Source organism: Acartia tonsa, chromosome 14 (assembly GCF_053477335.1).
Source record: "Acartia tonsa isolate MP-2025a chromosome 14, ASM5347733v1, whole genome shotgun sequence".
Taxonomy (NCBI): Eukaryota; Metazoa; Arthropoda; class Copepoda; order Calanoida; family Acartiidae; genus Acartia; species Acartia tonsa.
In genome coordinates, this window is record NC_137273.1 from 4550816 (window position 1) to 4565295 (window position 14480).

General features: G+C 30.0%; 1 protein-coding gene across 1 annotated transcript in view; it reads left to right on the forward strand.

Annotated features, from left to right (window-relative positions):
* The first annotated feature begins 962 nt into the window (after positions 1–962).
* LOC145305517 (uncharacterized) overlaps positions 963–14480 on the forward strand; it is a 34379-nt gene continuing 20861 nt past the window's right edge. Inside the window, exons 1-2 of the mRNA XM_080147144.1 lie at positions 963–1073; positions 5102–5160. Of these exons, the coding sequence (XP_080003270.1) occupies positions 1010–1073; positions 5102–5160 (123 nt within the window). The 5' untranslated portion in view covers positions 963–1009. The remainder of the gene's footprint in view (positions 1074–5101; positions 5161–14480) is intronic.

The window sequence follows — 14480 nt, forward strand, 5'->3', positions numbered from 1 at the left end:
TATCAATTGCGGTGCTAGATCTATTCCGATTGTTAGGTTTTTGTGATTTTCTCGATTCCTATTCAAGATAAACGGCTGAAATTTCAGATGGGATTAAATGAATTCTCATCCTACAAATTTTACATAGTTTCATTATTTGTCTATTAATTGCGGTGCTAGATTGATTCATAGCTTTTTAAAGTTTTCGTGATTTTAAAGGTTTCCTGATATTCAAATTTAATGTTTATTTTTATGACACTGCTCTATAGTTAATTTTTTCCCAATACCCATTGATAATTTTTGAGCTACGCTACTTATGGATGTTGTCATCCTTATTTTCTTTTCCATTTTAGGACGTGTCTATGTGAATAAAGAGATAGAAGAGAAGAGAGGATAGCCGACTGTCGAAAATAGTGAATAAATTATTGCAAAAGGTGAAGGGGAATTTTTAAAACCATTTTAATTGAAAAAAGACGGATTACGTTAATAAGATCCAAATTATAGAGTAGCTACACATCTTAAATTTAGTGTATCAAATATTTTAAGGGCCAATTATCCTACCTATTTAAAATTATCAAGGTTTTAAAGTATTTTTCAACAAATTTAAATTTAAATATTGTTTAAGTAAAACTTTACAAAAAAGGTACTATTATTTGAGTCGGTATGTTTATCTGTACGTCTGTTTGTTTATCGTTAAAGCATGATAGAACCGTTCTAATGCCTAGAGGTTCATTTTCGCATGTTTATTTTTGTATAGTTTTCCAATTACCTTAATTCAAAAGGGTGATTCATAGGAAGATTAGGCAGCATAAAATGAGCAAGGTAGATGTATCCTCAAGTACGAGCGGATTTTTGCTTAGGGGGGGAGTAGGAACCGTCCCGAAAAATAGTTATAAACCTTTCTAAGACCTATGAGAAGCTACATATCGATTTAGTGGTTAGAGAGATCCTTCGTTACACACAGAGTATGTCGACGTAAGGACATAATAATATTAGAATAGCTTTGCTGTAAAAAAAATTTTCAGACAAAATGAAAGGATTGAGCCGAATATTTGGGATAATCATATTTATTTCCTTTAATAATATTCAGTTAGGTAAGATTTTTTGTCCCTTTCGTAACATCGCATTTTATGGGGCGATTCTTCGTATTTTTCACAGTAGCTTTTCTCCTATTTCTAGCCCCTGCGGGGGGCTCTAACCCTGTGGGGCAATCAACTTACCCAATATAACCTAACCTAACCTAAAATAACCTATAAAAAGCAATTTTATAAATACGACAAATCGCCTCATAAGAAGCGATGTCACGAAAAGGACTATTCCCGATTTATTGACGAAGCTACTCTAAAAGTCTTATTTTGTCAGATAAAGATTATAGGAGAGGGGGCTATTTTTCTGATCCCTTCAGTAAAAGAGCCCTCAAATACTAGAGTTACAGACGCTACTATTCATGAGGTGATTTTGATAATATATTTATGAGAATAACGTTATATGATGGGAGACTGCCATTTACACATCCAGCAAGTTTACAGTCGGTGTATTTTCGCTTTTTTGACTTTAACTTTTCTTAAAACAATAAGTGAACCAAATTCTTTGACTTAAGAGGGTAAACAATCTCCCTTAATTTTCAATTTTAGTGATTTTAGTTAGAAACGGCGATTTCTCTTTGGAGGGCGGTGGTATCCTCCCAAAACATAGTTATAAACATTTCCAGGACCTATGAGAAGCTGTATTGTAAAGTAGAACCATAACGGTTCAGCGGTTAGCAAGATCCTTTGGACAGACAGACAGCCTGTTACTTGAGAGTAATATCCATGTCTTCTAGTATGACATTGACTGGTGATAATTCAAATTCTACTGACACCTTTACTTGACCTCGGTAGACATTCCATTACGCAAATGTTTTAGATCGTCGATTTAACAGTATTACATTATATAATTTACTAGCGGCTTCACCCCTAGCCTCTAGGGGCTTTGCTCCAAGAGGTTTGATCCAACCAACTTTTCGTGTTTTAGATTTAAAAGAAATTTTTTTTTTTTTAATTACTTTGGGGGGGGAATTTCTTTTTTTTTTTGGGGGGGGGGGTGGTACTTTTCATTTTTTGGGGGGGTTGGGGGTGTCCCACCCACCAAGAAAATAGTTATAAACTTTCCCGGGACCTATGAGAAGCTACCCTGTAAAGAAGAACCCGATCGGTTCAGCGGTTAGCGAGATCCTTCGCTACAAACAGACAGACAAACTGGTCCTATTTTTTTTTACATTACTACACTCTCATTCACCCTCAAAATTATGTTATACTTGAACCTAGGGAAGGCTGGCCGTAAAAAAATAGCCTAAAACTAACCCAAGACGACTTAGATTTTATTGAACACGCCTTAAAATCATCTTTTGACATACGTGAAGCTTCCCTAAAACGGTTGACTCTATTAGTTCAGTGGTTATTAACGGGCGAACAAAACCTTGTTTTTTTTATTTAATACGATTGTGCATTTTTTTTAATTTTGCGGTTGTGATCAAATGCGGCAGTAAATTCACACCTTTGACTTTACTTCGTGATGGGCATTCACAAGCAGGGATGCAGGGATACATATATGTCCTAGGGGGATATGATAGCGCGGTGTGTATCCCCTCAATCTTTTAAATCCCCCCAATTTACCCCTTTAAGTTTAAAACAAAATACTTTAGATTACCTTACTAAAACCTTAAAACAGGGATAAAATACTTTCATATAGGATAAATAGATTTTTTATAAATTTTTTCAATAAGTTTAAAATTGAATTATTATTAAGAATTAAGTATTAAAGGAAAAGATTTTTATTAAACATTAGAATTAAACCATTGAATCTGAGCGTAATAGCGTTGCTACTTACTACCAGAAAGGTGTCGGACAAATGGACGTACATCCCAAAATTATAGGTGTAATTCTAAACGTAGGGAGGGAGAGATTGAAGTGAATCGAAAAGGAATTCAGTAATTCATTTAAAAAAACTGCAAATAAATATTATTTAACAACACTTTAACTTTAACAAAGCACTTGATAATTATATGATTCCACGTATAAGAAAGTATTATATATCCTATTATATAAAGTAGTATTTTTTACTAAACTCCTAAACTGGATAAGATTTCCATTAAAGGGAAGCCTCACACAGGTCCCGGGATGGTTTTAGGCGATTTTTCTTTTGAAGGCAGAGCCCCTAGATGCTAAGGGGCGCAACCGCTAATAAGATAATATATTAAGAAAGAAGGAGATGAAATAGAGGATAGATAGAAAGATATTAAGTGCAGAAAAGGAATTTAATCAAAGCTGAAAATAAATTCTTCAAAATATCTCCTTTCAGAAGCTCTTTCTACTCTTATTTCTTTAGTTAGGGCACTCTATCATTCGAATATCCGCCTGTCTCTCTGATTAATTATTAGGCACCTGACCTTTTATATTTTTACTAGCGGAGTACTACTGGAGCTGCCACTACTAATTTCAAATAATTTTTAAAAAATTAAGTAGGTACTATTGAAGCTGCCTTCACTAATTTCAAATAATTTTTTAAAATGGGGGAAATTTTTTTTGTTTTTTGGGGGTTTGGGGGTGTCCCACTCCCTAAAAAAATAACCTAAAACCACCACAGGACCAGTAGATATATTCCCTGAAAAGTAGAATGCAATCGGTTAAGCGGTTTTCGAGATCTTAAGCTTCAGACGGACAGACATCATTCTACTTTGTATTATAGATATCAAGCTACATATGAATGTTGTCATCCTTGTATATTTTTATTATTTACTTCTTTATTGGACTTTAATTAGTTATAACCTATTATCAATGACTGTTTTTATAACATAATAAATATTTTTGACTTTTATGACTTTGCAATCTTTTCCTCTTGTGCTTGCTTAAGTAGCGAAACGATTTCCTTTTATTTGCAGTAAAGAATGTTTTTCTATAACTGCAATGGTTTGTAAGTACGTCACAATGTTAATGTAGATTTATTAATTGAATAATCCTTTATACAATTTATAATATAAAATTTGTAACTATATTTTTTGTGGTATATAATAAAAGAATTAATAGCCGAAGATTTTTTTTTACGTAGAGTGTCATTGATTGAACTTAATTTGGGACACCTGCCATACTCGGCAAGGGTGAAAATAAAAGTAGCTCCCATGAGCCAGCGTATCAAGTCATAATGTGCTTGAACGTCGAGCTCGAGCTTTACCTAGTGTCATACAAAAGTACAAGTTTTCTAGTACTACTTAAGTCCATATATTAAGCAAATAAGGCTACACACACATCGATTTGATACATATTTTTTCATTACGTGGTGTTTAGAATATTATTTTATTTCTATTATTTTCACATAATCCTTAGGCTTACTAGAAATATCAGAAAATAATACATAGTATAACGATAAAGTACAGGGTGTTCAAAACAAATTTGATAAACATATTAAAAGCTTTAGATGAAAACAATTTATCTAATTATAAAAATTTTTAATTTCATTTGGCGCATTACATGATGCGAAAGAATATATAGTTAAAAGCAATATTCAACAAATTTTTTTGATTCCACTTGCCTTCCAAACCATGTGTATCAAGGCTTGCAGGATTTTATATGAAACATGAAATTAAATTATATATACTTTGTTTTTTGTTGTAGTAAAATATGATACTTTAGTATGTTTATTATTTAAAAGCTATGTTAAAGCAAAAACAATACTTAATGACCATTCTAGATTTGCTTTTATCCTGTGACCGCCAGAATAGCGATATTTTAGAATCTAATTTTTACATGTATGTAATTACTACACTTGAAAATTTTTTTTCATTATAGACTTCTTGCTTTTACAAACTGAAAATAGGACAGAAAAAATACCCTCATCTCTTCAGGGTTAAAATATGTTAGCGTCCTGTATTTGTTTGGCTAGAACAAATAGTATAAAGTACAATTATATGTTTGTGTTTTCAGCTACTTTACTTATGTAAATAAGAATTATATGTAGAAAAAAAGAGTTTTTTATTTTAAATAAAACAAATGATAAAAGGATATACTTATTGATTTTAGATTTTAGAATTGATTGATTTATAAGATTGTAATGGATTTTATTCATGTACATTATTTTTTCATTTTAGGTTTGTCAATCAAATGTTTTGAATGTGTCTCAATAAACCATACAAATATCCACTGCGAGGTAACTATCTTTCTAGTACGGCTGCGAATACGATTGATATCCGCTGAATTGGAACTGGTTCTGAACCATACTTAAAAATAATGTACCGCATTGCATAGTAGACATTTTTCCACGAGAATAAATGAAAATTATGAAGTTATTAAAACTATTTATTTTTGGTCTGTAAATTTGGATTTTCAGTATTTAATAAGCTTTACATAGGTCCAGTGATAGTTTTAGCCTATTATATTTTCATATTTAAGAGGGTTCTAAGCTATTTTTCTAGCTTCTCTCCGCCCGACCAATTAAAGGGCTGCTAGATCCTAGGTGCGTAGCCGCTTGTAAAATAAATTGTAAAATGATTAAAATTCTAATTACCCCATAACTATTTCTTATAAAAGCTTATTGCAAAATATTGTTCCTCCTTATTTTCTTTTCTACAAATTTTTATGAAAAGAAAATATTGATATATAAATACTGCCACAGGGCCCCTCAAAATTAAAATCTTATAATTATAATTAAACCTAAGATAAATAATTTAAAGTATATTTTATGAATGTGTAATAGTTATTCATTGAATCATATTATAAACAGCTTTCCGCGGATAGTAAAATGAAAAATTTAAGCATTCATTCCAGTTTAGTTGGCCCCGAGGGTTTGAAGGAACAGAAAACTACAATGCTATTGGTTATTTGATTTTATTTTATTATCTCTAAAATGTTGTTTATAATACGATACAATATATGATTTTTTAGAGCCGGTTCTAATCCAGTGGATATTAATGGGATTTAAAGCCATAATGGAAAATTTAAAAAGAACGACCAGAAATCAATTTTATTACCTATGATACAAAAAATAACTTTCAAGAAGTAACATTCAAAAATATCCAAAATTACATTTTGGACACCCTGTATATTTAGTAAAGGAAAATATTGCTGCTATTTATGTAAATATAAAAACTATTTGGGAAAAAGTGTTTCACTACAGAAATATAATGTATAATACATTTTTATTTCTTGCTAAAATTTTATAAGTTTAGGGAAAATATCATTTTGTATTAAAAAATTGGAAGCATAGTAGCTTCTTTTTAGATGCTATATCTCTTACATTTCTACAAGTGTTTGTTTCCATTAATATGCCTTTCTTTAAATTATTTTTCTTGGATTTGAAAATGCTGCAAAGTATATGGTTGTACTTGTTAAAAGCGAAGCTTTTCTATAATTAGGGTCGGGCCTTACGTCGTCCGTCCACACGTCCGTGACGGATAGCTTTTTTCATTAATTTAGGCACGTTAGAATTGTCCTATCGATTTCAAATTTTGCACGGTTATTCCTGTAGTAGGTAGGTACAATTTAGAAAGCGTAGCAACTCTATAACCGTTATCAGAATGTCCGTACGTCCATTTTTAACTGTTGATTATTTCACTTTTTTAACAACTAATTTTTATATGATAGAATTATCCGATTGATCTGACTTTTGGTATACTGATTTCTGGGACAACAAAGTACAATATTATTAGCAAAGCAACTCTATAATCAAGTCCTTAAAATGTAAGTATGCCCTTAAACATTATCCTGCATCAAGCAATTTTTCAACAAATTTATTTACAATTTTTGTTCGACTCATATACATTTATATTCTGATTATTCAGTTCTGACACTATACAAGTGTTAATGCCCTTTTGTTCTACCGTTTCAGTGCTTCGCTTTTATGGATGTTGTCATCCTTGTTTTGAAGGATATTGATATTGTATCAATTTACATAAGCGGGAAATTTAAAGTGTCTAAGCAAGGATGGTAACATCCAAATTTGTGATTTTCACCAAAAAAAAAAACAAATAAACCTAGATAATAAGTAAATATTATAATGTTACGCTTGTCACAAGGTACCTAATTCCTTATTAGGAATCTATATCAAATCAAAAATGTCTTGTTTAAAAATAGTATCAAACAAACTTATACATTGAATTGTCTATAGATTGACAAATAAGTATATATGTAGGTTAGTGTGGCCCAAATGAAGGTCTAAATCGCTTTTCAATGTGCGGAATATAAAAATAGGTTATGTATTGTTTGTAGATTTTAGCCCTATAATTGATTTTAAGAAAAAATCTATCGCTATCTCGTCAAATGCATATTTATTTTCACCTTTACTTCCCAAAATTAAGAATGCCTTACACCAGATATAAAGCAAAACATCAAATTTTCTGTCTGTTTGTTTACAAACATTGACATAAAATATTAAAATCACCAGGAATAAACATATTAAGAAAGAAAGTATAAAAATTTATTTTTGTACAATTACAATAATTTGGGAAAGCTAATTCATACTGCAAAATCATTGAAGAAAAATAATTAAAGACAAGCCTTACTCTTTACTCCTGGTTTAATAAAAAACAATCAAATTATTTTTTGCAATATTATTTTTTTTATTAGTATGTTTTTTTTTAAAGTTGAATATGAGAATAAGTGGTGCTTGCTTACATGTGAAGACCGGAGCACCGAAACCCCCCCCCCCCCCCCGCTTAGTTTTGACAAAAATCAAAAATAAGGGGGGGGGTAGTTTTTTAACCCCCCGCTTAGTTTTGACAAAAATCAAAAATAAGGGGGGGGTAGTTTTTAACCCCCCCCCCCTTAATTTTGAAGAAAATCAAAAATAAGGGGGGGATAGTTTTTTCACTGTACAACACGCCAGAAAGTTGAGTGAGGTAAATCAAGTAAATCCAGTATACCAGAGGGGAAACCTTATTACAGGGATATTCATGTTTTGGGGCATAATTTCCTTATTTATTGACTTTGGCCAGTAAAAGGTTTTAATTTTGCGCAAAATTAAAACCTTTTACTGGTTAAAGTCAATAAATAAGGAAATTATGCCCCAAAACATGAATATCCCTGTAATAAGGTTTCCCCTCTGGTATACTGGATTTTCGTGATTTACCTCACTCAACTTTCTGGGGTGTTGTACAGTGAAAAAACTACCCCCCCCCCTTATCTTTGATTTTCTTCAAAATTAAGGGGGGGGTTAAGTCTTTGCCTTGCTGAGCACTTTTCCTCCTTGCCGTTTTCCAGACATTAAAAAACTACCCCCCCCTTATTTTTGATTTTTGTCAAAACTAAGCGGGGGGGGGGGGGTTTTCGGTGCTCCAGTCTGCCACATGTAAGCAAGTACCGAATAAGTATATTTCATATTTTTTTACCTTTATTTAATTTTTTATTTTAGTAAATTGTGTCTTTATTGGCGACAATGTCTGTTGAGCCATGAAATTTATTAAAAACAATTTTTCCTATTTTATGTCTTTAAAATGTATATTTTTTAGAGTTTTTCATCATTTCTCTTCTCATAAGACTAATACCTACTGTTTTAGTTCAATTTCTTACACAAATTATCAATTTAAATAAAACAATGTTTTTAGACGTTTTTTCGGAATTATTGGGCAGGAATGGCGGTTCTGCCTACTTTTTATAATTGCTTCATATTTGAACTCTTGTTACATTATTTTAGGTTGGCAGTTCTTTAATTATTTCTTGTTAAAATTATGAAAATATGAAGTTTTTGATAAAAAGCTTAAGATTGAAATTTCGAGATCAATTTTCATTGTAGAGAGGTCTAGTTTTCACTAAAAGGTCTACATTTGAGCCGGTAACAACTTCAAGGTAACCGCAAATTGATATGGTAAAGATTTAAAAATTCATGTTTTTTTGGGCCAGTCTAATGTAGGTAGAAAAATATCTTGAAAATGATTAAATACAAAGATATATAAATAAAGTAACACATTACATAGATATATTTTTAAAAAATAAGGATGACAAAATCCATAAAACGAAGCTCTCAAAAAAGAAAAAAGGACAAAAGAACAATATTTCTTTTAGAATGTCAGAAATTAATAAGCCGAACATTAATATGTAAGTCTAAACAAAATTTAACTTAGAATTGTTGCACAATTTTGCAAATACAGGATAGTTTATCAGGACAGACCTTCATTTTTAAGATTTTAAAATTATTCTACTAGTCAAAATTTAGAAAGCACTAGCAGAACTATCAGTAAACCAAATATTAGATAAATGAAAAGTTAGATAGATACTTATATACATACATACATAGATGACTATACAAACAGTATAAGTGGAAAGTAATGTTAGAATAATCAACCAACCAAATAGTCAACAGACACAACTCTACTTATCCATAAATGTTAAACATGTATTGATAGCATAAAGAAGCGATTCAGACACATTTAAACCTGGGAAAAAATGAATAATTTTAAGTTTGGTGAAGAAAAAAGAAAAAAATATCTCTAAAAATATCATAAAGAAGCTATTCAGACACATTTAAACCTGGGAAAAAATGAATAATTTTAAGTTTGGTGAAGAAAAAAGAAAAAAATATCTCTAAAAGGAAAAAATCATTTTACATTAGAATGATACTATTTCATAAAGTAGTAAGATTACATACATGTTTAATTGTACATTAAGATCTCCTTAAGTTTCACATTTCAGAGCTGGATCTTTAAATCGTTTAGTCTTGCGCTGAATTGGGGCGATCCAGTTCACCCCAGTTTGGCGTGGCAATATCACTTGCTGAGTGCCATTGCCGCGCCAGTACCGCGCCACTGGGCGCGCTGATTCGCCCATTCCATTTTGATTTAAACATTGAAATCTGATAATATCTAGGTGCGCCGAAATGGATCGCCCCGATTCAGCGCACCACTAAACGATTTAAAGATCCAGCTCAGAAAAGCTTCGCATGAATCTAAAGTTTCTTTAAAACCCTTTCATTTTAAGATTAAAAGTCTTAGGGTGTTTTAAACCCTTCAAATATATCATCTCAAATTGCTAGAGGAGCAGCCGCTAGGAATTTTAAAGTTAATGATTTACTCATATTTTATAATATTATACAATAATCTAAATGTCATGGCCCCCCTGATAATCATTTTCTGCGAAAAATTTCATTGTATATTAAAGAATATATATTAATTGATGTCAGTTTGATATTAACAACGCATTTGATTGATTAATATAATTATTTACAATGATTTTTTTTTATATTTCTTAGTAAGTAACTGTACTTTTAAATTTGGTTAAATTTCTATTAACTCATTTTTGAAAGAAAAATATATATATTTAAGTAAATTGATTATCTAAGTAATAAAAAAAAATTGGGGTGAAAAGGTTTTTATTCCAGGTGCGATTTCTCTTTGGTGGGTACATCTTCCCTCCCCCAATATAGATATCAACTTTTCCTAGACCAATAAGAATCCTTACTGTAATGGAGAACCATTCGGTCCAGAGGTCTTGTTACTTTCAAAGATGGCTTAAACAATGCAAATAACCCAAGAGAGATGTAGAACAAATTGTCTTTCATTGTACTATCCCCGCAAAGTAAACGTTTAGATCCAAAAATATATTGATAATATTTCTTAGAATTTTACATCAACTTTTGAATTTAGTCGGAAGGATTTAGTATCATCAGAATTATATACATTTTTTAGTTGCGTAGCTTCTATATTTTCATATTTTTTTTGTAATTGCTGCACCGATTGCTGTAACAAAGGATCTCACTCACTACTCATCGCTTTTGTTTTCCTTTGCATTGAATCTCTTTTACTTTTTTCTTATTTAAACTGAAAACAAAAGTGAAGGTTCAACTAACCCGTCCCCCTTTTAGGGCCGTATCCGCTAGTTGTGCATATTATACTAAAATAATTAAGTATAAGATTTAAGAATTGTCAAATTAATTAATTCTTAACAATAAAGTCCAAAATCATAATATTTTCCAATTTAAAAATAGATTGTCAGAACACATAAAAACTATCATAAGATTAAAATTTTAGGCATTTCAAAATTTAAGTAGCATGGTAGCTCTAGTGTTATAGATATATGGAATATATAAAACGTACAAATTGGTGGAAACGTGAAAAATAAATCCATGAAAAGAACTATTAATCCTCTTATTATAATCCTTGTCTTGTGTTTTAGGTTGTATTTCCTTTTATGATATTAGTGGCTTCACCCCTAGCACATATGATAATTGAAAATAGCCAAAACTATTAATTATCTATACACTATTATTAGTAGGGAATGTTACATAACGCTCTTGTTAATGTTAATTGTTAAATGAATAAGATACATATACATATCCTACTATAAAAAGGTTCAATTCTGTCTATTTATGCTACCCACTGAACCGATTGGATTGCTCTTTACCCGACTTATGAAATCCCCTAAATTATTTTTTTACCGAATGTGAGGTGGTGAATTATAACAGGTATATAACAGACATGAATGATATATAAATTAAGATATATAAGTTGGAAAGAATTTTAATGTTAGAGGGAGATTTGAAATCTGCATCAAATTTTAAGGATTTTTTTTTATAAAATTCGTTTTTTGTATAATTCTTTATCTAAAAGCGGAAATACAATTTAAGTTAATTAATTTTGACCAATAGGATAGGTGGATTGGAAACTACCTGCGCTCTAATTGGTTGAATGATGTACGACACTTAAGCTTCTCCAATCAGAGCGCAGATTTTTCCTTTCACCAATCACAGATGTCAAAATTATTAACTTAAATTGTATTTCCACCTATCCTATTGGTCAAAATTAATTAACTTAAATTGTATTTCCGCTTTTAGATAAAGAATTATACAAAAAACGAATTTTATAAAAAAATCCTTAAAATTTGATGCAGATTTCAAATCTCGCTCTAACATTTAAATTCTTTCCAACTTATATATCTTAATATAAATACTTTAAAAAAAGAAACAGGATGTCTATCTGTCTGTGCGTGTCTGCTATCTGTCACTACTGAAAGATTTTGCCAACCACTTGACAGTTATGGTTCTCCAGTAAAGGGTACTATACTCTCAGAAGTATTTTTTTTATTTTGAAAATTTTCAAAGGATATTTCTAAGATGATAACGCCCAGAAAAATCATTACTGAAAATTAAATACTCCCCTTCATGAGTGACCCCCCCCCCCGGGCCCCCCCCCCCTCCTCCAAGTGCCCCTATTGGCCTCTAGGGACAAAGCTGCTACAAATAGATATTAGATAATCATATTTGAATTTATATACATTTACCAAAAGATAAAAAGTTACAAACATACAATATATATATATATATCAACCCACTAGTAGATAAATGGATTGATATATTGGTATAGATATATTGGCAGTATAAAATCATTTTCATTACCCTATTCATTATTCAATCAAATAATTGGCAACTAAATAATGTTTGGCCTTTACATAGCAAATATACATCAACAAAACTAGAACCAGATATTGATTTGATTTTTATTACAACAGCTATTCTATTTATAAAATAGGTCTGTTTGTAATTCAATTGGAACATGGGCTCATATTAGCATACTGTAAACACTAAACAGTGTAGAAGTATTTAAATAATCATTAAATGTTAGTTTAGACTAAGTACACTATTGGAATGGAAATGGATAAATTCAATAAACTGCATATAACCGCAGGTGCTAGTGCATTTTCAATTCATTTGACTAAAAAAAGTACCCTCTAAAATTTTATGAAAGAGACAACTAGCTACCAAACAATAACAAATTTGAAAATTCATGCATGAGTGTAAACTTCCTTAGTGATGGGATATACAAATAGGAAATGGGAAAATGATCTAAATTTCATCAAAAATATGTAGTGAACAAAATATGATTTTAGGTTAAAATTTACACAAATTTCTTAATGAAATTTCCTAGATAAAAACCTTTTTTCAATAGTAAAAACAATTAAATTGGATTAATGGCTTATTAAAAGCTTTCATGGAATATTAATTTTTAGTGTGACCACTGGGTGAAAACTTTTAGAAAGTTCTTTAGAAGTTTTGGTTTTTGTTAAAAATAATTTTTATGCAATGTTTGGCAGGTAAATTTGTACAGCACAGCAAATATGATCAGGTATTGTTTAATAAATCAAATAATAACAATTAATATTAGTGCACTAAATGGTCAAAAAGTCACTGTTTATTTTTTATTATTAAAAAGTAAAAATAGAATATAAAATCTATATTATTAACTTTAATATTCATGTATAATATCATGCATGATGTAATAAAAAAGCTGAAAAAAGATTTTAAAGGATTTCAGTCACTTTAATCATAAATGTAATTTTTTAAATATTTGTTAGCTCTTTATAGAATGGCAACACAATATTATGCCATTCACCCTGTTGGATTGGCTAAAGTTGGGTTTAATGAAAAATTTAATATAAGAGTAGTTGCACAGAAGTGCATTGAATCAACTTTTCCATCCACTTATCTTTTCTATTGTTTACTTTTCACTTTTAAATATACTCTGCAACTTTTTCTTTTTACATCTGTTTAAAAATATCTTGCAATAGATAATTTACTGAAGGATAGTAATTTTTTCCTGAAAAATGAAAGTAATTATTTATTGTGAAAATAAAAATAGACCTGCTAACATTAATACTTGTACTAAATAAAAGGAACACAAGCGGACAAAAAGTGGGGGGTAAAAAATTGAAACCTTGCTTTTGCAGCATGGTTTTAACTTTATTTTGGTCATCATCTAATCTAGTATTATCTAAATATACAAATGTAAAACACAAATACAAAAAAAAAACTTTTTTTCTCCTTGTATTTTATTGTAGGTAGACCCTATAAATAATAATTTATTTTTTACCTCAGTAAAACATGAATGAATATTATGATTATTTTTACTTTCTTCTTGGACCCCTCTACATTTTAGTACAAATAAATGTATGAAAATGTAAATGAGACAAGAAAAAAGTTCAAACAAATAAAAAGTTTAAAAAATCAATTATATAAAAAAACTTTTCTATGCAATTAGAACAAAATCTTATTATTTTTTCATATTATAGACTTGTTTTATGTTCTCTTTCATTCCTTAGTCTGTGATCTATTTTTAATGTAATAAGTGGGATGATATTAACAGTCCAGTTGTAGAAAATGGGAAAATGAATAAATATTGGTACAAACAATCCTCAATATCTGTAAGTATCTATTTTTCTGACCAAAACACATGTTATCCTAGTTGTTTTTTTTTAATTTATCAATATTCTTGTAAAAATACATTTGTAATTGGAGAATGTTTATTGCTTTTCTGGTTTGAAGAGGGAGAAAAACAATTGAACTCACAACCAGAGCATTTTTATTACAGAAAAAATTTTAATGAAAATAATTTTAGTACCCTCATTTACTTTCTTTGTAATTAATTTCTTTGTTAAATTTTCCTATTATTGTTTAACAAAAGATAATTAGATAATGATTTTATCCTTTCATGTTAAAAAAAATTACTTCATATAACAAGTAGACTAAAAGTATATGAGAAATGTAAA